General features: G+C 36.0%; 1 protein-coding gene across 2 annotated transcripts in view; it reads right to left on the bottom strand.

The window, feature by feature from the left end:
* ROCK1 (Rho associated coiled-coil containing protein kinase 1) overlaps positions 1–27,038 on the bottom strand; it is a 158,547-nt gene that overhangs the window by 36,551 nt on the left and 94,958 nt on the right. For both annotated transcript variants that reach the window (XM_028524517.2, XM_036009232.1), the window contains exons 14-19: positions 23,651–23,786; positions 22,253–22,344; positions 21,907–22,153; positions 8,380–8,486; positions 7,049–7,199; positions 819–979 (exon numbers count right to left, since the gene is read on the bottom strand). In XM_028524517.2, the coding sequence (XP_028380318.1) occupies positions 819–979; positions 7,049–7,199; positions 8,380–8,486; positions 21,907–22,153; positions 22,253–22,344; positions 23,651–23,786 (894 nt within the window). The remainder of the gene's footprint in view (positions 1–818; positions 980–7,048; positions 7,200–8,379; positions 8,487–21,906; positions 22,154–22,252; positions 22,345–23,650; positions 23,787–27,038) is intronic.

Raw genomic sequence — 27,038 nt, 5'->3', positions numbered from 1 at the left:
CCTTTTGTTCCTCACTTACCTTTCTTTTAAGCACTTAGTAATCACTCTTTTGCTGTTATCTTCACTGATAATATTCTCTCCAGCAACTCAGACTTCTGACTCTCAAACTATTCATTTTTGAGTTCTTTCTTAACCTTTAAAATAATGGTAATGTTTCATCCCTCCTTTGTGAAGTCTCCTGATTATTTTGGTCTTCTCTTTCTCTCCTCTAATTTACATATGCGGACTAATTATTTTCACCTTATAAGTAATTTCTAAAACACACACAGGATATAATGTCATTTTGTCTTTTTATTTATTGCTTTGTAAATGTGTACCCAGTGATTTCTATCAATCTAAGCCAGTCAAAGCTGCAGTTTAACACTTTTTTTGGGAAATCCAACAGCAATGCTTCTCTTTGGGATTATAGAATACTTTACAATAAAGACAGGCTTTTTTGTTTGTTTGTTTGTTTGTTTGTTTATTTTAAAGTAGATGGTCAGTTTCTTCAGGGGAGGTGCTATGACACTTCTACACAGTTGTACTGTCACAGTGCAAAATAGTACAGATCCTATAGTGTAAATGTTTAATAACTCTTTGAAGATAAAAGTTCTGAGAGAGAGATATAGTGGTGACCACAGAGCAGCTCTATATATATAGAACACAGCTCTATATATACACAGAGCTATCTATCTATCTATCTATCTATCTATGTGTGTATATATGTGTTATTTCATTCCAATTTCCACCATGTTGTTTAAACTATAGATAATAGTTTTCAGATATAACATGTGACTGTTTCTCTTTTATAGATGAACAAAATCAGTACTTTTTCTTACTTCATCCTCCATTCTCTCTTTACTCTCAGTCAAATGCTCCAGCTTCTGCTGAGACTGTTTCAGATCAACATCTAGCATGGAACACTGTTTCTCAATCTGAACAACCCTATTTTCAGCCTTCTCTCGAGCTTCTCTCTCTTCCTTTAGCTTTTTTTCCATCTCTGAAAAAAAAAGTTGCAAAAATACATTTAAACAAAGAGATTACTTCATTATTTTTCTTTCTTTTTTCCTCTTAATTTTTATTTGTTGACTTTAGAGAGAGAGGAAGGGAGAGGGAAAAGAAGAGGAGAGAGTAAGAGAGGGAGAGAGGCAGACTGGGAGAGTTAGAGAGGGGAAGAGGGAGGGATCAATCTGTTGTTCTACTTATTTCTGTATTTATTCACTGGTGGATTCTTGTATGTGTCCTGACCAGGGATCAAGCCAGCATCCTTGGTGTAGTAGGACAATGCTTGAATCAAATGAATACCTGGCCAGGACTACTTTATTACTTCCCACTTTCACGGGGTGTGTAAGACAAGCTGGTACCAAATATCCTTGTATTCATCCTGGGACTCTAATAAAGCAATTCATTATAGAAGTCTTAATGTTATTTGAATAATTTATATAGTGAGATCTCTAAAGAAAGAAAGTTATAAAATATAATAAATAAAATCTTCTAAATCCTTTGTGCAATGATTTGAGAGATTATCAGTGCCATTATCAAACCACAAGGTGAAAAAGTATAGCTAGAAAAAAAGACAGGGAGAATAACTAAAGAGAAAGATGGATGTAGCTCAGATAAAGCTGAAAAATAGGTTATGGTTATTAATCTATACCTTGCACTGTTCCAGAAAAGTTTCGGGAGACTGAAGTTAGGAATTCTACTTTATGCAACTCAGATAAACAAGATTCCATGGTGGTACTGTATAACATCTATTTTAATTTTTACCAGAAATTATTAGTCTACACTGAGGTTCCTTTTCTGAGATATGGTAACAAAGATTTTGAGAGGTTAATAACTTTTGCATGACCTTGCAATCAGTAAATTACACCAACAACATGCAAACTTATTAAGTCTGCTTTCCCACTCTCAGAGACTGTCAACTGGATGACAAAAAGAAAACATTAGAAAGAAAGTTCCTCATCTTTTTCCCCAAACCTACAAACTTAGCTGCACCAATACAATCATCAATTATTTCTAGTCAAGAAAGAGGCACAGGTAGATACACTTTGCCTCCTTGCACAACAAAAACAAGGACAACAACAAATTTAAAAACAAAAAGTAACCAGGACTGCTAGAAAATCAAACTGTATGGGAGTCTGAAAACTGAGGAGTTAAAGAAGAAACTTTCACTCAGACTGGTAGGAGGCGCAGAGACAGGCACTGGGGGCAGAGAAACATGTGGCAAGTTGGTGGCTGGCAGAATGGGCTGCCCCACATTTGCTTGCGAATAAACTGGGAGGAACAACTGGGGAGCAAGACAGACCATGCAACCCAAGGTTACAGCATGGAAAAAGCAGGCCTCAAAACCTCTGGCTGTAAAAACTAGTGGCAGTTGTGGCGGCAGGAGAAACTCCCAGCATCACAGGAGAATTTGCTGGAGAGACCCACAGGGTCCTAGAACATACACAAAACCACCCACCTGGGAATCAGTACCTGAAAGAGCATAATCTGCTTGTGGGTAACTGGGGAAGTGACTGAAAGCCAGCCAAGAGCTGAGCAAGCAGCATTTTTCCCTCTCTGACCCCTACCCCACAGATAGTGCCACAATGTGGGCTGCCTTGCCCTGGCTAATACCTATGGCTCCACCTCTTACAACATAACAGGTGCACTAAGACAAAGTAATGTGGCCAAAATGAAAGAACAGATCAAACTCCCAAAATAGAACTAAGCGATGAAGAGATAGCCGGCCTATCAAATGTGGAGTTCATTACACTGGTAATCAGGATGATCACATAAATGGTTAAGTATGGTTGCAAAATAGAGGAAGAAGTGAAGGCTACCCAAAGTGAAATAAAGAAAAATATAGAAGAAACCAAGTGAAGAGAAGGAAACTGGAACTGAAACCAACAGTTTGGAGCATAGGAATGAAAGAAATATTCAACCAGAACAGAATGAAGAAACAAGAATTCAAAAAAATGAGAAGAGGCTTAGGAACCTCAGGGACAATTTTAAACATTCCAACACCTGAATCATAGGGGTGCCAGAAGGAGAGGAGGAAGATCAAGAAATTGAAAAAATAATGAAGGAGAACTTCCCCAATCTGGCAAAGGAAACAGACTTCCAGGAAGTCTAGGAAGCTCAGAGAGCACCAAAGAAGCTGTATCCAAGGAAGCACACACCAAGGCACATCATAATTACATTAGCCAAGGTTAAAGACAAGGAGAGAATCTTAAAAGCAGCAAGAGAAAAGGAGACAGTTACCTACAAAGGAATTCCTATACAACTATAGCTGATTTCTCAAAAGAAACCTTGCAGGTGAGAAAGGGCTGGAAAGAAGTATTCCAAGTCATGAAAGGCAAGGACCTATATCTAAGATTTCTCTATCCAGCAAAGCTATCATTTAGAATGGAAGGGCAGATAAAGTCCTTCCCAGATAAGGTCAAGTTAGAATTCATCATCACCAAGCCCTTATTATCTGAAATGCTAAAGGGACTTATCTAAGAAACAGAAGATCAAAACTATGAAAAGTAAAATGAAAACAAATACAAAACTGTCAACAACTGAACCTAAAAAACAAACAATCTAAGCAAACAACTAGAACAGGTACAGATTCACAGAAATGGAGATCACATGGAGGGTGATCATTGGGGACGGAGGGGAGGGGAATGGGGGAAAAGGTACAGGGAATAAGTAGCATAAATGGTAGATAGAAAATAGGGGGAATGCTGGTGAGAGGGGGTGCAGAGCACAAGGGAATAAAGGGGAGAAAAAAATGGGACAACTGTAATAGCATAATCAATAAAATATACTTAAACAAAAATCATTACTTCTATTCCCATCTCTCTAATCAAACATAAATCCATCTGCTTCTGTTCCAGACTTTGTTCCTTCAAGTATTTCATCTCTTTCCTTTCTCAAGAATTTCCTCCTCCCAACTGAATCATTTACATGAAGCTAATAATCTATTATCTCCTTAAATATCCTCTACTAATCTCATATCCCTCTTCAGCTACCACCCATCTCTGTTCATTGTCAAACTTCAGAAAGTTATCTACACTAACTGTCTCCAGTGCTTCACCTGCTACACATTTATCTCCTTACAATTTGGCTTCTATCTCCACCATTCCACTTAAACTCCTACTTGTATGTTAACCAATGACATCTATCTTGCAAAAAATTCAGAATATACACAATATCTGTCTCCATCTTTGCTGACCTTAACAGAATTCAATATACTGAACCACTTCCTCATTATTCCAATGCTTTACTTTTCAAGCTTCTGATATCATATTCTCTTGGTTTTTGTTTCTGTTTGGCTGCTCTTTCTTTTGTTGGTTTCTCCTCTTCTACCTGACCTCCAAATGTTAGACTGCCTTAAGGTTCCATTATGATTCTTCTCTTCTGACCTTATTCTTCCCTTCACTGATTTCATCATGGTCTTCATATGGCCACATGTGTATGACCCCTGAATTGATACTCTACCCTAGGCTTCACACTTATTACATACAATTGACTATTTGACATCACCACCTACATGTCAAACATGCTTTTGAAAGTTAACATATCTAAAAAGATTCCATCATCTCCCTCCCTTCCCAAACCACTCCTACCCATCATCTCAATGTCAGAATATATTAACATACATCTAGCTATTGAAATTAAAAGTCTGAGTCTTTCTTGATTCCTCCTTTTCCTCTTTCCATTCAATTTGTCACCAACTCTTGTCCTCTGTATCTCTAATTCTTTTTAGTTTTACTACCACCAGTGACTATACCCTAGAGCACAGGTGGCAAGCACAAGGCCCGCGGGCCAAATCCGGCCCTCCACTTTGTTTTATTTGGCCTGGCACCTTATTTCTACCTGGCAGCAGCGCTGAGCTCTCACTTAACTGTTAAGGAGTAATTATATTTATGCAGTCCTAAAATTACATTCAGTCCTTTGACGGCAACCACGAATCTGATGTGGCCCCTGGTGAAAATGAGTTTGACACCCCTGACATCAACTAGCCTTCTAGTTGATCTTCCTTTGTTACCTCTCTCAAAAGCATTCACCACACAGCAGTGAGGTGGATGCAGTAGGAGTGGCCTTTTAAAAACATTAAATTATACATATCCTATAATAAAGTTTAATTCATAAATTAGGCATAGTAAGAGATTAACACTATCTAAAAATAATATAGAACAATTGTAACAATATACTACAAAAAAAGTTAGATGGATGTGATCTCTGTTTCTTTGAAAATATCTTATTGTACTATATTCACCCTTCTTGTGATGATGTGAAATGATAAAATCCCTATGCAATGAAGTGAGGTGAATGCCGTTAAGTATTGTGATGTAGCATTTAGGCTATTACTAACCTTCTGACAGTATGTAACAAGCACTTTATGGCTTCTCTTTGGCACATCTGAATTGCCAGGGTCACTACTCTTGTCCTTTGAGGTCATTATTAAGTAAAATAAGGGTTACTTAAACATAAGCACTGAAATACTGCAACAGTGGGTCTTATAACCAAGACTAACAGGTGGAACATATAGAGTCGATACACCGTGGGGGGGGGGGCAAAAAAGAATGGCTCACATCCCTGAGGAATGGAGCAGGACATTGTGCGATTTCATTGTAATACTCAGAACAACACAAAATTGAAAACTTATGAACTGTTTATTCCTAGAATCTTCCACTTAAAATTTTTGGACCTGAGATGACCATGGGTAACTGAAACAGAAGTGAAATCAATGGATGGAAGTGGGGGGACTACTGTAATAAGTTAAAATAAGATAAGAGACTGGACCTGAGTACAGCTAGAACATATCAGCTAAGACAGGAAAAGGATCACCCCCCTCTAAGATGACAGGGAAGGTATTGAAGATGGGTAAAGAAGTAGGATAGGTTGATTAAGTTAAGAGAACTAGATTTTAAGAAATTCACACCTATGCTTTCATGATTTCTTTTTGAAATAGAAGAAATGTTCACCTAAAAATGGAGTAATAAAGAAATGGCATAGGAAGCTCACGAAAAGAAATAAGAGAAGAAACTCATGAGTGATATACTAAAAAAAATGACAGTTCAACTGTAGTAGGAGATAATGCATTGGACTGACACCCATCTGAAGAACTATATAAAATGAAGAAAGTGGCTGGCTGATCTGATCTAAGGTTGTGTTTAGACGGCTAATACAGTGGAATTACACAGAAATGAGAAAAACGAGGGTACAGAACAGGAAAGCTGATGAATTAGCAGATAGTAAGTTCCAGAATAGGTTGGTAAGAAAATTAACTGAAAAACTGGGAAAAAAGAGTAATTCCACTGACTTTTATAGGGAATAGAGGGTAGTATAGGGTGGTGGAGTGAGGAAACTAGAAGGTAAAATTGTTATTTTATAAAAATGAACAAAACCAGAGACATAGAAATAAAGAACAAACTGACAGTGACTGGGGTGGGGGGCAGATAATGGGGGAAAGCAGGGGAAGGGGCAAATAAAGGCACTTGAACAGAGGACTCACAGACATGGACAATGGGGGGATTGACTGTGGAAGTAGGGGAAGATGGGACGGGGAGAGCAATGGGGAAAAAGGTGGGACAACTGCAACTAAACAATAATAATAAAAAGAACTAAAAATTTTTCTTAATAAAGGGGTAATTATTATAGAATAAAAAAAAGGAAAAAGAAAAAAGGAAGGTATCCTGTCCTGGCTGGTGTGGCTCGGCTGGTTGGAGCATCATCCCTTGCATTGAAAGGATGTGGGTTTTATCCCCGGACAGGGCACATGGCTCGGTTGCAGGTTCAATCCCCAGTTGGGGCACATACAGGAGGTAGAGATTGATGTCTTTTTCACATGGACGCTTCTGTTTCTCTCTCCCCCACTCTTCTTCCCTCTCTAAAATCAATAAATGTATCCTTGAGGAAGAATTTTAAAAAATAAAAATAAAAAGGTATCCACAAAAAAAGGTAGATGATGTCCTTCTCCTAGATCATTGTTTGCAATGTTTAAGAATTTGTACTACTATAAAGTAAATTTTGATCAAAATCAAAATTTTTGTATTATTTAAAAACTAATCATGTAGAAAATATTACAACTGACACTTACCATACATTGCAACAGACTTTGCTTCTTCAAGGGACTGATGTTTGTCAGTTAAACGAGCTTTGGTTACTTTATGTTCATTTACCTCTTGTTCTAACCGTTGTTGTAATGATTTAAGCTTATAGTTTAAATCTATCTCTAAATTATTCTTTTCCTGTAAAATGAGATGGACAGTCATATAACATACTATACAAAAGACACATTATTAAATCTTACATTATTTAATATCCCACAAGAAATAATATATGAATCAACTGGCCTGAAATGTGACATCACCTTTCTGAAATATTTTTATTCAGGACTTAAGTTAATTTTGAAACTTTCTTATATATTTCACATCATACAAACTTAAAAGCAACATGTCACCTTTTCTTTGCCCACAACACTAGCCCGTCCTATTAGAATCATCAGCTATGGCTGATGGTAGGGCAAGACTGAGGTGGCAATTACATTAGAAGGGTTAATTGCTAGGATCAGAAATAAATAGGACAATTCTTCAATTCATAAAATAATTTTTGCTACCACTTTTTTAAACAGCAAATCATCTCTATATACATTTGTATCTGTACTGAGAGGTTTATGTTGCTTTGATGAAAGGTCAAGTCGAAATGTATTTCATTTCTATTTGGGTGATTCTTCTACTCTTCCTTCTGTCATTCTATTTCTACATTTACACCAGGCTTAGACATCAAAAAACTACTTTGCTTGTCACAAAACATGTACAAAGGACAAGATAACTGATAGATTTTCTCATTATTTATCTGAGGATCTAGTAAACCTGCAACATTTCAGCAAGGCATCAAAAAAGTGACAGCTAGATCTGCATATTATCTATTTAATCTGTTTTTTTTTAAGCAAGGCAGGAGCAGAGGATAACCAATGATATTTCTGATTAAGAAAATTCTACATGTAAAGGCCAATCACTTTGTGCATTCTCTATTTTGCTAATTCCTACCAACAAAATGGAAAAAAGTATACATGATCCTTTGTTTTCCTTCTTCATAAGAATAGTAATAAGGCTCAGCACCTTCATCATACCCATGTACAAAAAAAAAAGAAAAAATTCTGATGAAAATGTATTTCCAAACCTAAGCAATTTGTGATCAGACAATATCAAACAACTAATACCCTTCAAGGGTAAAAACAAAAATGACACAATGAAAAGGCCTAATTAGGACACATATACCAGCCCCATACAACCAACTGATCAACCATAAAATTTTTAAAAACATAATATATAAACATTAGGAATGAATGCTATTTTATAAAACTACCTTATAAGATTTGGTAACTAGTAAATACTATCTCATAATTCATAATGTTAAATCATTTACCTTTTCTGAATGATTAAGCATTTCCTGAGCCTCTTTTCTTTCTCCTTCTACTCTTTCAAGATTATGTTTGAGATGCTTCACCTCCTCTTGTAAAGATGTAATTCGTGCTATCAAGTGAGAAAAAGTTCAAGTTAGTCATTAAAACAGATCTTTTTGTTCTGCATGACCATTAATATAAAAAAAAGTTTTAAATTTCCTGATCAGTTTAAATTGTTTTCTTGGTAATAAACTACAATATACAATAAAAAATGTTAATGCTAATTGGAGATTATCTAGTACATATTCTTTATTTCACAAATGGTCAAAGAGATGGAGCTTGAGCTTGGTCCAGAAATCAGACCTAAGTCTATTCACTGCTCTTTCTATGATTTTAGGAATTAGATACTTTAGTTAATTAAGACAAGTATTTAAGTGCTTTTTATGTGCCAGACATTCTAAAAGTGTTTAATCACTCTTAAATTTAATGGAGCCAAACTCCATTTTTTATAGAAAACTAAGTTTTAAGGAATTCAAATATTCTGACAATGTTTAGTTTTAACCCACCTAAGGCTCACGCCATGTAATAGCATCAATTCATACTTAGTAATCTCCTCACAACATGCTTTGGGTTTTAAGATTTTTAATGTGTAAGTATTTAAAACACACAAATTAAATACATATCCAATTTAACAAAAATGATTATTATTACATGGTCTAGTTCAAAAGCCAGAATCTATTTTCTTACTTTGTGATTCAAAGTAGTCTAGGCCCTGACTGCTGTGGCTCAGGGGGCTGGGTGTTGTCCTGCGAACTGAAAGGTCACAGGTTCAATTATAGGTCAGGGCACATGCTTGGGTTGTGGGCCAGGTCCCTGGTTGAGGACAAGTGAGAAACAACTGATCGATGTTTTCCTTGCACATCGATGTTTCTCTCCCTCTCCCTTTCCCTCTCTCTAAAAATAAATAAAATGTTAAAAAAAACAACCAAAACAAAACAAAAAAACCACAAAGTGGCCTAGGACTTGGCAGGGAAATGAAGGACTAGAAAAAATTTTGTACTTCTTCAAGTTTAGTGTTTAACTTGTACTTGCCCAAGTCTTCACTGCCGGCTTCCTGTATTTTAATGTGTCTTAAGTAGTCCTTTAGTGAACAAATGAATATTAAATCTTTGGCACCTAAAAATGCTTATCTGCTAGACAGCAATGCAACAATTTTACACACACACACATGCACACACAATAGTGGCATTTGTCCACATATGAGAAAGAAACACCTGCCAGTTTCTTTCAAATGACTCGGCAAAAATACAAAGTATGTGTGTATGTTTGTATGGAGAGAGAGAAAGCAAAAGTGGCAAGATGTTTAGGTTCAAGTGGTATTAAAAACGTCTCCTCCTTTTCTCATAGTATATGTTTTAAAAATCCATACAAAAATAGTATACTTAGATTAAGCTAAATTTTTCATGAAGTTTATATAGACCAACTCCCAAATAAGACAAAGTGGACTGAGTGTCGGCTTTCGAACCATATGGTCACTGGTTCGATTCCCAGTCAGTGCACATACCTGGGTTGTGGACCAGGTCTCAGGGTTGCTCAAGAGGCAATCAATCGCCCATTGATGTTTCTCTGCCTATTTTTCTCCCTCCCTTCTCCTCTCTCCAGAAATGAATAAATAAAATCTTTAAAATGACTAAGACAAAGTAATGACAATATGAGTTGAATTCATTACAGACTCCTAATAACCCCATGTGTAAGACATGTTAAATAAAATAGTTCATGTTCCTCATTTATTCTATTTAAAAAATATGCTAGGAGGAAGTTAACTTGTCTGTGCATTACATGACAGTAAAGAAGCTTTACATACAAAAATGCATGAAAATATAATAAAAGGAAAAATAACCATAACCTAAATGGATTAAAACTTCTAGAAATAGGGACCATTACCTTCATGACTCAATCAAGAATTTAATAGGCCACACTAATTACAGCATTAATCATAAAAGAAAGCTAAAATAAATTGGACTAAATTAAAAATAAGAACAGGGGCCCTGGATGAGTTGGTCAGTTAGCTGGATTGTCATCCTGTACACCAAAGGGTTGTTGGTTCGACCCCTAGGCAGGACACTTATCTAGGTTGCGGGTTCAATCTCATTTGGAGTGCATAAGGGAGGCAAGCAATCAATGTGTGTGTGTGTGTGTGTGTGTGTGTGTGTCACTCTCTCAAATCAATAAAAACATATCCTTAGGTGAGGATTTAAAAAATAAGAAAAGTAACAACATTATGTTCACTGGCAGACAATATCAAAGCGTCAAAAGGCAAACCACAGAGTGGGAAAGGACAATGTAATATACATATCTGGTAAAGGACTAATATCTAGGAGTGATATAAACCAATAAAAGCCAGGCAATCCAATAAAAAATGAGCACATTACAAACTGCCAGTAAATATGGCAAGTTGCTCAATCTTAGACACCAGGGAAATACAAATTAACCTATAAGAAAATACCATCATGTACCATTAAGACTGACAAAAATCAAATAAAATAAAGGAAAAATAAAAAAAGGCTGACAAAAGTCAGTGGGGATAAGTATTTTCCTTGCTGAGAATCTGGAACAACTAAAACTCTTACATTCAGTGCTGGTAAATGTAAACTGGTATGGCTACAGTGAAATACTTGAAATACTTACTAAAGGCAAATATACATATACTCAGTGGCTCTGCCACTCTAAGGTGTATACCATCAGGAACTATATGTATGATTATCAAAGGAGTATGTTCAAGAAAGTTCTTATCAGCGCTATCTACAACAGCCTCCCAAAAGATAATAATCACAATAGCCATTTGTTACAGAATGATTGCAGTGGTTGTATATAATAATGAAATACTATACAGCAAAGAGAAATAAACTATTGCCATACACAACAAAGGGATAAACCTCACAAATGTAATGTTAAATGAAATAAAACATACACAAAGGAATATTTTTTTAATATATTTTATTGATTATGCTATTACAGTTGTCCCATTTCCCCCCTTCTCTCCCCTCCACCCTGTACCCCCCCTCCCACCCACATTTCCCCCTTTAGTTCATGTCCATGTGTCATACTTATGAGTTCTTTAGTTTCTACATTTCCCGTACTATTCTTGCCCTCCCCCTATCTATTTTCAACCTACATTCTATGCTACTTATTCTCTATACCTTTTCCCTCTCTCTCCTCCTCCCACCCCCCTGCTGCTAACCCTCCATGTGCCCTCCATTTCTGTGGTTCTGTTCCTGTCCTAATTGTTTACTTAGTTTCTTTTGGTTTTGCTTTAGGTGTGGTTGTTAATATTTGTGAGTTTGCTGTCCTTTTACTATACACGTCTTTTCTTTATCTTCTTTTCTTAGATAAGTCCCTTTAGCATTTCATAAAATAAGGGCTTGGTGATGATGAACTCCTTGAACTTGACCTTATCTGAGAAGCACTTTATCTGCCCTTCCATTCTAAATGAGAGCTTTGCTGGATAGAGCAATCTGGGATGTAGGTCCTTGTCTTTCATGACTTGGAATATTTCTTTCCAGCCCCTTCTTGCCTGTAAGGTCTCTTTGGAGAAATCAGCTGACAGTCTGATGGGAACTCCTTTGTAGGTGACTGTCCCCTTACCTCTTGCTGCTTCTAGGATTCTCTCCTTCGTTTTTACCTTGGCTAATGTAATTATGATGTGCCTTGGTGTGTTTCTTCTTGGGTCCAACTTCTTTGGGGCTCTCTGAGCTTCTTGGATTTCTTGGAAGACTGTTCCCTTTGCCAGATTGGGGAAGTTCTCCTTTACTGTTTGTTCAAATACGTGCTCAATCTGTTGCTTTTCCCCTCCGATTCTGGTACCCCTATAATTCGGATATTGGAACGTTTAAAGGTGTCTTGGATGCTCTTAATCTTTTCCTCAATTTTTTGAATTCTTATTTCATCATGCTTTCCTGCTTGGTTGATTCTATCTTCCTTCTGGTCCACTGTATTGTTTTGAGACTCATATTCCTTCCTTTTACTATTGGCTCTCCTCCGTGTGTCTTCCTGCATCTGTTTTATGGTAATCTGCATTCTTTCATCTAAATTTCGTCCAAAATCAACCAGTTCCGTGAGCTTTCTGATCACCAGTGTTTTGAACTGCGCATCTGATAGATTGGCTAATTCTTGCTCGCTCAAAAGGATGAGTCCTGGGGGACTGATCTGCTCTGTTGAAAACATATTTTTTTTTCCCCCTGTCTCTCCTTTTTTTTTCTGGTCAGGTTGCTCTTGTTACGGTGGGGGGCGGAGCCTTAGGTGCTCACTGGGGCTGGGCACCCCAGTCGCTAGATTGTGACGTTATATGTGGGGGCGGGGCGGGAGCGGGAGAAAACAATGGCGGTAGTTCCGTTCCCCTGGACTCAGACCCTTGTCTGGGCTTCTGGGCTGCGAGTTCTGCCCTGGTCCACAATTGCTACCCCTCTGGGTCTGCCAGCCGCAGCTTGCGTACTCAGGGATCACCGCTGCCTTCTTGCGCGCCGGATGGCTTTTGCGCCGATTTCGCGCCAAGCCTTCCCCCGACCTCCAGGCGCCGCCAACCTGAGCCAGCCCCGCACCCGCCGGGCTCGTCTTCTCCTACCAGTCCGGATGAATGCGTCTGCTTCAACTTCTTGGCTGCCCGACTTCCATTCAGATAAATCCTCTGCCGGATCTGGGTGTTATTCTGATAGTAAATTATTGTTGTAAATTATTGGTTTTCTAATCTTGGTTGTACGAGGAGGTACGGTGCGTCCACCTATTCCTCCATCTTGCCGGAAGTCCACAAAGGAATATTTACTACATGATTCCGTTTACAAAAAGTTAAACAAGCAAAACTGATTTATCATATTAGTAGTCAGAAAAATGGTTACTTCAGGAGAAGGGGGTTAGTGACTGAGAGGAAGCACAAGGGAATGCTGTGTTTCCCCTAGGTTGCAGGCAATGTTCAGTTTCATAATCAGGATTCTTGTTACTCATGTCTGTTCAAGTTGTAAAAATTTCTCCAGATGTATATTTTTATTTATTTTGATATGTCCATATGTGTTAAGTTTCAACAACAAAAAACTCACTTAAAAAATCTAAACATGTTTATAGTCCCAAATAGGAAATCTACAACCTAAATATGAGGCCTACCAACTACAAACAAAAATTGAAAATAAATGAATGTGCAACATATAACAGGAAAGTGCAAAATAAGGGAAAAACCCTTAAGGTCAGATGCATTTAATATCACTTTTAATAATACAATTCTAATCCAGTAAGATGACATAGAAATCATGAAACCATAACACAACAAGCAATACTGAATTAAATATAAACAAAGCAGAGTATTTATAAACTACCCACCCCACAACTAATATACTCAATGAACAATACAAAAATAAAATTAAAATAATTCCACTTATGGGGACATTTAAAAGAATAAAATACATAAAAATAATTTAATGAAGGAGGTGTAAGACTTGTACAGTGCACTATAAAAAAACTGCTAAAATGAATTTTAAAAAGACCTAAATAAATGAAAGTATATCACGTGTCCATGGACTGGAAAACTTAATATGTTAAGATAGCAATACTGCCCAAAGTGCTCTGTAGGTTCAATGCAATCCCTATCAAAATTCCATGGGTCTTTTATGCAGAAATAGAAAACCAGATCTTCAAATTACATGAAATTATAAGGAGCCCTGAGTAGTTAAAACAATATTGGAAAAGAACAACAAACATGCAGAACTCAAACTTCCCTTTTTCAAAGTTTGCTAGAAAAGCTACAGTGATCAAAACAGTGTGGGACTGAGATTATTGAATAATAGAATAGAACTGAGAACCCAAAACCAAACCCATGTATCTACAGCCAACTGATTTTTCGACAAGGATGCCAAAACCATTCAATGGAGGAAAACAGCCTCTTCGACAAATAATGCTGGGACAACTGGATATCTACATGCAAAAAAATAAATTGGATCCCTGCATCTTAGCATATACAAAAATTAACTCGACACAGGTCAGAGACCTAAATATAAGCACTAAAACCATAAAAATTTTAGAACACATAGGGTAAAATCTCCATCATCTTGAATTTGGCAATGTATTCTGCAACATAACACCAAAAGCATGACAAACAAAGATAAGCTGGACTTAAATGTTGTAAGACGTTATTATCAAGAAATTAAAAAAGACAACATAAAGAATGGAAGTAAATATTAAGCAAATCTTGTATCTGGTAAAGTTTAGTGTCTAGACTCTAAAAATCAACATAAACAACCCAATTAAAAGTGGATAAAGGGTATGAATAGATACTAATCCAAAAAGGACGTACAAATAGCTGATAAGCACATGAAAAGATGCTCAGCATCATTAGTCATTAAGAAAATGAAAATCAAAACCACAGTGAGACACCATTTCACAACCATTAGGGTGGCTATGACTAAAGATGGTTAAATATAAAGCATTGGCAAGGACATGGAAAAACTGGAAACCTTCCACATTGCTGGTGGGAAAGTAAAATAGTGCAGGCATTGTGGTAATAGTTTGGACGTTCCTCAAAAGTTAAACACAAATTACTATATGACTGAGCAATTCTACTTCTAGACATAGAACCAACAGATTTGAAAACAGATACTCCAAAAAAATCCTTGTACCTAAATGTTCACAGCAGTGTTATTCACAACAGCCAAAAGGAGGAAATAACTCAATGTCCATCAACAGATGAATGGCTAAACAAAATACAGTATATACATACAACAATTACTCAGTCATAAATGAAATACTGATACATGCTACTACATGGATGAATCTTAAAAAAATGTGCCAAGTGAAACACGCGCAACACAAAAGTTCACATACTGCATTCTGTCATTTATATGAAATATCCAGGACAGGTAAATTCAGAGATAGAAATGAGACTGGTGGTTGCCAGGGGCTGGGGGAGGAGGATATAGGGAGGAACAGCTTAATTGGTACAAGGTTTTCTTTTCAAATAACAAAAATATTTTAGATTAAATATAGGAGGTGGCTGCAGAACACTGTAAATGTACCAAATGCCATTGAACTGTACACTTAAAAACCTCACCAGAGGATTTTTTCCCCACTACTTTTTAGAGAGAAAAGGACACAGGAAGGGAGAAAGAAAAACATCCATGTGAGAGAGAAACACTGGTAGGTTGCTTCTGCATGTGCACCAACCAGGGATCAAACCTGCAACGCTTCTGTTATGGGACAACACTCCAGCTGAGCTACACCAGCTAGGGCTGAACTGTCCACTTTTAAATAGTTAAGTTTTTGTTATATGAATTTCACTTCAATAAAAAATACATAGAGCAAAAGCTGTTAGAAATACAATGGAGCTAGAAGAAAAAAAAGCCAAAAATCACAGGAGTAACATTAAAAAAAAAAAAACCTCACTCAAGGACATGCTCACTGATTTTTGGAGAAAGGAGAAAGGAAGAAGAAAGAGAGGGAGAAAAACATGGATGTGAGACACATTGATCAGCTGTCCCTCATATGTGACAAAACTGGGGACCAAACCTGTAACCTAGGCGTATGCCCTGATTGGGAATCAAACCCATGACCTATTGATTCACAGGACAATGTTCCAACCAAGTGAGCCACACTGGCCAGGGCACAGTGGTAACTTTTAAAACACATTATAAAAATTGACAGATTAAAGAGAGAAAGAATAAATGGCATCTCAGAAAACTGACTGATCAGAAAAATGATCTATTATTTTTCTTCCAAAATGCAAACTCAAAATATATTAAGCAAAAAACCTACAAAATTCTCAAATGCCCCAATTAACAGCTATGAATGCTTTGTGAACAAAGCCAGAAAAAATTTTAGGTAGATATCTGGTTAAGTAGATAACTTATCTGGTAGATAACAGTTTCTAATCACAATAAAATAAATTAAGAAATTTGCAATTACAATGAAAAATAAGTATTTCCTACCTTTATCCATTAAAAAGTCCTATAAACATCTATCAATACACTAGCAGTGAGTGAGTACCCACAGCATACTGGTTACAGTCTCTGAATGCCATATGCCATAAAAAGAACTAGGGTTCCTTAGTAATGGGTAATTCCAGGTCTGGGATAGAAAATGATCTCAGAAAATACATTGTGCATACTAAAAAGAAAGATGCTATCCAGGACTACTAGGACACTGTGTAATCTTGAAGAGATTCTCTCTAGGCACAAATGAGCATCCATAAGAATACTGCAGTAAGCTAATATATTAAAATTTGTTAAGTTCATAAATACATTTTTAAAAGTCACTGGTTACCTTTCGAGTATGCTTGGGAAATAATTTACTGTTCTGGAAAATATTAAAGGAAAAGAAAAGAATCAAGTGTTTAACTTGACTCCTTTTATAAGCTGTACTTCAAGGTAACTTATTGGGGAAAAATGTTTATGTAGTATTACAGCTCATGAAGGAATAAAGAATGGAAAAAACAGATCATTAACACTGCAAACTCCTAAAAAAACAAAGTATCTAGGCAATGATCATCAATGGCTTTCAGTAACAAAAAGAGAGAGCCAGACTTTATATGCATCCTGCTACACAAATGTCTTACAAGTATTCTTGCCAAAGTCCTACCTGAAATAGATCAAACCTCCAGAAATACCAATTTAAAGTACAACAAGGAACACAAGAATATGTTAACTGACTGAATCAGCAAAATTCAGAATGAGAGATGTTCAACAGAACAAAAAAACCCTTTTTTTCTTCAACCAACAGCAGATACAAACAAAAAAGGGAGGGAGGGCCTATAGATTAAAAAAGAACTTAAGGGACATATTATAAATGCTATGTGTGAATCTTAACTAAGCCTAATTCAAGCAAAACACACACACAAAAAAACAATGAAATGGGATTACTGGAAGAATCTGAGCATTGACTAGATGTTACAATACTAGACAATACAATATTAAATAATTACCAATTGTTTTCTTGGTTTGATAATAACATTTTGACCATCTTTAAAACAAAGAATCCTTTATCTTTAACACATACTGAAATATTTACAAATTACACCATGAGGTGCCCATGATTTACTTCAGAATAATTCAGTGTTGGATGACTGGGAAAGGGAGTGGGGGTTTAAATAAAACATGACTGGTTGCTAGATGAAGATTACTGAAGCTGCATAATAGGTACCTAGGGGGTCATTATAGTATTCTCCTATGGTATATGACTAGAATTTTCCCAAATAAAAACTTAAAGAAGAAAACAACTAAACAACAGGATTATTTAAAAGATGTTTTAAATGGTTATTTTAGAAAAATTGTCTTTTTTAAAAGTATATTTTATTGATCATGCTATTACAGTTGTCCCGATTTTTTCCCATTTGCCCCCTTCTGCCCGGTACTCCCCTTGTCTCCAACAACCCCCCTCCCCGCTTAGTCATGTCCATGGGTTGTTTGTGTAAGTTTTTTGGCTTCTCCATTTCCCATACCCTTCTTAACCTCTCCCTGTCTAATTTTACACCTACCAACTATGCTTCTTAATTTCTGTACCTTTATCCCCAATTTCCCCCTTCCCTCTCCCTGGTGATAACCTTCCAAGTGATCTCCATTTCTATGATTCTATTCCTGTTCTAGTTGTTTGCTTAGTTTGTTTTTTAGATTCAGTTGTGTATAATAGTGAGTTTGTTGTCATTTTACTGTTCATAGTTTTGATCTTCTTTGTCTTAAATAAACCCCTTTAACATTTCAAATAAGGGCTTGGTGATGATGAACTCCTTTAGCTTTACCTTACCTGGAAAGCACTATATCTGCCCTTCCATTCTAAATGACAGCTTTGCTGGATAGAGTAATCTTGGATGTAGGTCCTTGCCTTTCAAGACTGTGAATGCTTCCTGTAAGGTTTTGAGAAATCAGCTGATAGTCTTATGGGAACTCCTTTGTAGATAACTTTCTCCTTTTCTCTTGTTGCTTTTAAGATTCTCTCTTTAACCTTTGGCATTTTACTTATGATGTGTTCTAGTGTTCCCCTCTTTGGGTCCAATTTGTTTGGGACTCTGTGCTGCCTGGACTTGTATATCTGTTTCCTTCTCCAAATTAGGGAAGTTTTCTTTATTTTTTCAATTAAATTTTCAATTTCTTGCTGTCCCTCTTCTCCTTTCGGCACCCCTATGATTTGGATGTTGGCACATTTGGAGATGTCCTAGAGTCTTCTTATTCTCTCCTCATTTTTTTTTGAATTCTTGTTTCTTCATTCTGTACTGGTTGACTGTTTATTTCTTTGTGTCCAAATCATTCATTTGAACCTCAGCTTCCTTCCCTTCATTGTTGGTTCCCTGTGGATTTTCTTTATTTCTTAGTGTAGCCTTCATTTCTTCCCTTATGAGTTTGCTGTACTCAATGAGATCTCTTGGGCATCCTTACCACCAGTGTGCTTTAAGGTCTGTATCTGATAGGCTGGCTATCTCTGTTTCGCTTAGTTCTTTTTCTGGAGTTTTGATCTGTTCTTTTATTTGGGCCATATTTCTTTGTTTCCTGAATTTGGCAGCTTCCCTGTGTTTGTTTCTGTGTATTTGATAGAGCTGCTTTGATTCCCATGCTTGGCACACCTGTTATGTTGTAAGGGGGAGGAAGCTTAGGTGTTCACCAGGGAGCCACAGCCCACTTCACCTCTTTGTAGCACTGTATGTGGGGGAGGGTGGGAGAGGGAAAAACGCTGCTTGCTTGGCTCTTGTCCTGTTTTCAGTTACTTCCTCCACATCTTGTATGTGACTGGTGCCCTTTCTAGCTGCTGCCCTGGTGCTGAATACCAGAGTGGGTGGATTTGCATATGTTCCAGGGTAATGTAGGTCATTTAAACAGACTCCCCTGAGAAACCAGCAGTTTCTTCCACCACTGATTTTTACAGCCAGAAGTTATGAGGCATTATTTTCCCGGCCTGAAACCCTAGGCTGCATGGTCTGGCTGGGTGCACTGGGATGGCTCGCTCCCCAGGTGTCCCTCCTGGTTTTTATCCACCACACATGAATGTGGGACTGCCTCTTCCACCGGTCACTGCCACCTTGCCATTGCCCCTTCACTGTGTTCTCTCCCGCCTGCTTCCTATCTCCACCCCTCCTACCCATCTAAATGAATATTTCTTTGTTAAATCCTTGGTTGTCACCTTCCATACAATTTGATTTTCTGGCAGTTCTGCTTGTATTTTGTTTTGAGATTAATAGTGGTCCTTCCTATGGTTGTGTGAGGAGGTGAAGTGTGTCTACCTATGCCTCCATCTTGGCTGGAAGTAAAAAATTTGTCTTTTTGCATTTTAATCTGAAGAATCACAGATAAATTTACTAGATGGAAGGTTTACTATTTCAGTTGAAATTTTCAGTCCTCCATGACATTTTGATCTTTGTTCATTCACTTTGCTTAAGCTTCTATGGCCCGGACTTTTACAAGCTAATTTTGTCTGTAACAGCAGCCTATACTGGACCAAGTGCTGACAAGCTCCAGGCCCATTGTTTTTCTATAGAGGCCAAGCTAAAAATGTTTTGGTTTTTATTTTTTACCCACTTTTAAAGGATTGTAAAGAGTAAAAAAGAAGAATATGTAACAGAGATCATATATGGCCCACAAAGCCTAAAATATTTACTATCCAATTATATTTGGGGAATCATTTTCCATACACTCAAAAAAGCTCCTGCCCACTAATATACATGAAGGCCACTGAACCAGGAAGTAATCCTGACTCTTCCAGAAGCCCAGTTCCTAGACTATGGAGAAATGTTATTCTTGAGGGACCTGAAATTTCTTAAAGACCATAAAAGATTAACGTAAAAGTTGTTTTTTAACCAAAATGCATCTTTATATGTATGTTGAGGCTCATATAAGTTGTGTATTTTTGAATGCATGTGAGCTTTGATTCACATGTAAATTAAAAATTAAACCTCAAGGGAAGCACTGAAAAAGGATAAACCTCAACAATAAATCATGCTATGATTTTTTCTTTAATATTACTAATATCTAAAAAACAGATTCAACTAAAACCACTGTTGATGAACATATAGATATTGGTCTCTTTAAGGCAAGCACTCCAAACTTCAGTCAAAACTGGAAAATCACAGACTTTAAAAATTTTATAATTGGAAGGATTTATAGGGGGTCACCTTATTCTAGTCTCCTTGGTTTAAAATGAAGGCAGATGAAGTGACTTTCACACAGTTAGGTTATATATAAAAAGTCCTAGAAAAGAATGTAAAAAGTATAAGGCTTTTCTAATATATACAATGAGGTTCCTTTCTTGATTATATTTAGATCTATTTTAAGCCTAGAAATAAGATTGCACAACAATCTTCAGCTAAGAACCAACAGGAGATCTTGATTTCCGTTTCCACAGTCACAAAAACTGACCCTGACCTCTCCGTACAGAATTACAGCTAATCATCAAGCCCCATGAGACCCCAAACTATGTTCCCATCCTGTGACTATGGTTAAAATGGACCACCCCACCCCCAATTTTCCCCTGAGAGTTTGGGCAACTCCCATGCATATCTGTTTGATTAGTTAATACAGATGCTGTTGCTAATAGGAATATAAAATAGAAAAACATATGAGAAGTGGGTAGAACCAAGCATCTTTTTGAAAACAAACTGAATTTTATTACCATTATAAAATCGTTCCCTTATTCACTGTTAATACTCAATTTTTTTAGATTTACAAAGACTGCTATCTCTAGGGCTACCCTTCCCAAGTACTTAATTCTTTATTTGTAATGGGATTCTATTTCTGCAATTGAGTTTCTATTTCTACCAACAATATATGATGAATTCCAGGTTTTAATAGTAATAATCCTCTCAGCATGGGTTAGTCCCACTTTGAGTAAGACTTTTATGGATTAGGCACGTTTAAAATTACATTTTCACTAATTTGGCTGTAAAATTAGAAATATCCACACTACCTACCTCATAGGAGTGCCCATGAGAGTAAAAAAATTACAGTGTGATACAAATGCAGGCATTATACTGAAGGGGGAAAACTGCTAGCCATTTCTGGTTTCACCAGGGTAATTTCTTTATGAGGGCAATGATAAACAATATATTACCTTATACATAAAAAGGACTGAGATGGTAAACTTTATGCTTTTTAGCACTATTACAAATAAATTTAGAAAATTACCTTCTAGTGTTAAACAAGTCTTATATACATACAATGGAATATGTTTCAGCCTTAAAAAGAAAGGAAATTCTGATACATGCTACAACATGGATGAATCTTGAAGACATTATGCTAAGTGGAACAAGACAGGCACAAAAGGATAAATACTGTATGATTCCACTTTTATGACAGTCAAATTCATAAGACACATAAACTAGGATGACATTTACTAGAGAATGGAAGGAGTTAATAATGGGGAGCTACTTTTTAAAGGGTATAGAATTTTAGTTTGGGATGAAAAAAAGTTCTGCAGATGGATAATCATGACTGCATAACAGTACGAAGTACTTTATGCCATGAACCATGCACTTAAAAATGGATAAAATGGTAAATTTTATGATATGTATATTTTACCATAGTAAGTAATATTACCTTGAAGGTCTCCAATCATCTCAGAATCATGACCTCTGTCTCTTCGTTCAGCTTCTAATGCAGCTTGCAACTGGTAATACTCTTTGTCCGTCTGTGATTTGGAATTCTCTAAAATTCTATTTCTCTCCTGCAATTCTCTGTTCAGGGACTCTAGCTGACTGACTGACTTGCTCATCTCTGTGTGACTCTTCCTTAATCTTACAGCTGTGTCTGATTCTGTCCTAAGCAAGTCATTGGCTTCTTCCAGCTATTTAAAAAAAAAGAACAAGAAAATAGTTTTTTGACCAAAATACAATCAAATTTACTGATTATATTTTTTTTAAAAAATCACATTCCAAAAACTTACCTGCTTTTGTAATTGTGCCACCTTCTCACTAGCAAGCTGTGAATTCTGACTTACTTTCTTTAAGTCTTCCAACTGATCCTTTAATGTAGAAACTAGTAAAAAAAAAAAAAAGAAAGAAACTAGTAAATAAAGTAGTAACAAGTAGAAATTACAAAGTTTTCAAGGAAGAAACATATAAATCCATTAAAAAAATGAAGTTTAGTCTTAGGCCCTAATAGTCAGCTACAGTAGATCTACCCCTAATGTGAAATTCCACCTTGGAAGTACTTACATTTTAAATTCATCATAAAGTAGAGCATTATTTTATAATAGAAAATGCAAAAATAGATATTCTTCTACTATTATAGTATTTCAAATTACTTTATTCCCTTGATAAAGTCAATCTATTAATAAAATGTTATGGAACTAGTTTTAATATTCTTTTTGAATAGTAGAAATCTTTGAATAATCTTTCAGTCTTTTTAAAATGGTTCAAAATTCCAAAGGTACCAAAAGGTATACCTCCAGTGTCTCCTAGTCCCTATCACTCTCTTCCCCAGCCACAACTATTACTAATTTCTTGCATATCCTTCCTACCTAAAATAGTCTATGCATCCACATTCTAATATATAAAAACACATGTAACATGTTTTCACATGTATATCTATGTGTGTATTTGTATATATACACATACACATATGTATACACACATATTTAAGCTATATAGACAAGCACTTTTGTTTAAACAATCTATTTTTTTCACTTAAAAATACATCTTAGAGATCCTTTTATAACATAAGAGATTGCTTCATCCTTTTATAAGATGCGTAGTATTCTATGACATAAGTGTAACAAATTTTATCATTGATTACTCTTATGTTGTTTTAAATTTTTTACATTTTAAAAATTGCTACAATGAATAGCCCTGTTTCTATATCAATGTGCATGTATGTAAGTGTGTATCTAAAATTTCTTGGAAGTGAAATCACTGGATCAAAGGGTGTAGAAAGCTATTTTAAAAGCATTTATAACACAAACATTAAACATATGAAATTCTAGTTCAGGAGTTCTCTAATATGGCTACTTGTTAGAAATGCCTAGAGAGCTTAATAAAAACACCGATCTTTGGGCCACATGTCTAGATTAATTAAATTAGAATCTCTGGAGTTTATGTTATCAGTATTCTTTAAAGCTTTCTAGGAGATTCTAACAAGCACATAAGGATACAAACCACTACTTAAAACATTACTACTGAATTTAATATGTTATATATTTATCTTGGGACATGGGTTTTTGACTCAGGAAGTGTTTTAGAGTTTTAAAAATATATCACAGGCACTAAATTTAAGAAAACCTCATGACAAAGACCTCAATGATAGTTAGAAATTCCAGCATTTTTCCAAAGAAGTAACAATTTACCTTCATTTTCCACGTTTCTCCTCTTTTCATTTTCCTGTTCTGCTTTTCTTTGGTACTCATTAACTCTGTGCTGTAGCAACATTTTTTCTTTCTCAATCTGAGACACTGTAGATTCTAGATTTCTTCTTTGATTCCCCTGGAATGGTGACAAAAGTTACCATTGCAATTAATACTCATTTATTTGAGAAAATACATTGTTCTTAAAAACAAAACACAAAGACTTAAGATGAATTTTCTGGTTTCAAAAACAGGTAGTACCTCCCAATGACAACTTTTTAATAACAGAATTAGTTTGCCTTATAAGACAGTGAGAATCCTCTATTCAGACTCCACATGTAAAATTTTCAGGGAGTTTTGACTATATGAATATAAAAAACCCATTAGATTGAAAACCACTTTATTAGTTTAATATGGCTACAATGCATTATATTATCAATATCCTAGTTTATTTACATCCTATATTTAAGATATAAAATATGAAAAGGGTTAGGTAATAATGTATTTGGTAACTAAATGGTGCAAAGCTCAAATGGCACCAAATGCTACTGTATGTGCAGTTACGTTAACCAGTCCCTGTGTGTCTCCCTCAATCCTCTTCCTATCTCAACCACTTACCTTTTCTAAGATATTCTATGTATCTACTTAGTAATGCATATTAAAAAGTAAGGAAGGAAATACCTATTTTAGATAATGAAACTATAGAGGGAAGTTGGAAAAAAAAAAAAAAACCAAACTCCAAAGTTCTACCACTTAAAAATTTATCTTCTGAGTTACCACTGTCAGCATATTCTGCTTTCAACTGCTTCATTTTCATCTTTACAACTCTCTGTTAGGGTCCTGGCTGGTGTGGCTCAGAGGATCAAGCTCCAGACTGCAAAAAACTGGAGTCACCGGTTCAATTCCCAGTGAAGGCACTTGCCCAGGTTGTGGGCCAGGTCCCCATATGGGGACCTGCATGAGGCAGCTGATTGTTTCTCCCCCTTACCTTCTCCCTCCCTTTCCCTTGCTCCAAAAATAAAAACCTTAAAAAAAAAAAAAAGACTCTATGCTAGGAAAACTGCCTTTATAGTGCTTTCCCCACTGCCTGGGCTTTTCCACCTTTAATTAAAAAAAAATGTATTTTATGTAAGATGCTGTCAGTTTAGTACAATTTGACAGATCATATAAAGTCTTTCCAATTCCAAGAATTTTTTCTCTTAATTTTTTGTTTTGTTATTTTGAAATAATGGTACATTTCAGGAAGTTGCAAAGATAGAACAGAGAGGTCTCATGTACCCTTCTACTCATTTTCCTCTAATAAAATCAGGAAATTTATACTGGTATAAAGTATGCATAGTTCTCTCTCATTTTATCTCATATGTAGATTCATGTAGCCACCACTGCAATTCAGAAATAGAAATGTTCCATCAGCACAATGATCTACTTCCCACCACCACTTATAGCTACACTCATCTCTGTCCCTCTACCACCCATAGCCCTGGCAACCAATGACACCTCCATTTGTATGATATTGTCATTTTGAGATTATATAATAGTGAATTATAGTATGGACCTTTTGAGATAGGCTTTTTACAGTCAATATAATGCCCTTGAAATCCATCCAAATTGTAGAAATAGTTCATTCCTTTTTGTTGAATGGTATTCTATGGTACAGATATATCAAGCTTTGTTGAATCACTGACCTACTGTGGAACATTTTGCTTGTTTCTACTTTTTAGCTATTAAAAATAAAGCTACTTTGAAGAGCAGTATGAAGGTTTTTGTGAGGATATGAGTTTTCATTTTTCTGAGATTAATGTCCAATTGCCAGTTCACACGGTAGTTGAATGTTTAGAATTTTAAGAAATTGTCAAACTATTTTCCAGAATAGCTGTACCATTTCACATTCCCAGATGTCACACATAAGTAATCCAGTTTCTCCATGTCCTTGTCAGTTTTGGTATTGACACTATTTTTAATTTTATTTGTTATAATATAATGATATCTCATGGTGGTTTTTAATCTGCTTTTCTCTAATAGCTAATGATGTTGAACATCTTTTCATGAGCTTGTCATCCACTTTGATGAAATATATGTTCATGTCTTCTGACAATTTTCTTTCTTATTCAATTTAAATCATTTTTTATTTTTATTATTGTTTTTTGCTCTACTTATTTATGCATTCATTGGTTGATTCTTGTATGTGCCCTGACCAGAAATCAAACCTACAACCTTCACATGCTCTAGAGTGTCAGATCAATACTCTAACCAACTGAGCTACCTGGCCAGGGTAAATCATTTTTTATTATTCAATTACAGTTGACATACCATATTATTTTAGGTTCAGGTGTACACCCCATTGATTAGACATTAAATAACTTACAAAGTGAGCATGTTGATAACTTGAGTACACATTTAACACCATAGTTACTAGAATATTATTGACTATGTTCCCTATGCTGTATTTTACATCACCATGACTTCTGTAACAACCAGTATGTACTTCTTTTTTGTAAAAAAAAAAAAAAAAAAATTTTTAGAGAAAGGGAAAGGGATAGAAATATCAATGTGTGGTTGAATCTCCTGTGCCCCCTACTGGGGACCTGGCCCACAACCCAAGCCATGTAGCCTGACTAGGAATGGAACCAGCAACCCTTTGGTTCACAGGCCAGCATTCAATCCATTGAGCCACACCAGCCAGGGCCCAATATGTACTTCTTAATCCCTTCACCTTTCTCACTTATTCCAACCCCATCCCATCTGGCAACTGTCAAAATGTTCCCTATGAGTCTGTTTCTATTCCTTCATTTTTTTTATTCATTTGTTGATACATATGTAATTATTGCCATTTTATTGTTCATATATGCACACACACACACATATATATTGTTCATATATATATACACACACACGTATATATATATTGTTTACACACACACATATTTTTTTAATCCTCACCCAAGGACTTTTTTTCATTGCTTTTAGAGAAAAAGGAAGAGGAGAGAAACAGTAATGTGAGGGAGAAGCACTGAATGGGTACCTCCCATACTTTTCTGTACTGATAATCTTCTGGGTCTGGAATGGGGATCATATGCACCCAAACCATGGATCAAACTCACAACCTAAGCATGTTCCCAGGCCGGAAATAGCACCCACAACTTTTTGGTTATGGGTCGTCACTCCTACCAAATGAGCCACATGGGCCAGTGCTTATTGTTCCTACTTTTTCCCCTCTTCTTCTTAAAGAATACACTTTAACATTTCATGTATTACTGGCTTGGTGGTGATAAACTTCTTTAGCTTTTCCTTATCTAGGAAAATCTTTAAATTTCCTTAGATTCTAAATGATAGCTTTACTGGGTAGAGTAATCTTGGTTCTAGGTCCTTGCTTTTCATCATTTTGAATATT

This window comes from Phyllostomus discolor, chromosome 9 (genome assembly GCF_004126475.2).
Source record: "Phyllostomus discolor isolate MPI-MPIP mPhyDis1 chromosome 9, mPhyDis1.pri.v3, whole genome shotgun sequence".
Classification (NCBI taxonomy): Eukaryota; Metazoa; Chordata; class Mammalia; order Chiroptera; family Phyllostomidae; genus Phyllostomus; species Phyllostomus discolor.
The sequence above is the reverse complement of the archived record's forward strand: the minus strand, read 5'-3'. Positions and strand labels throughout refer to the sequence as shown.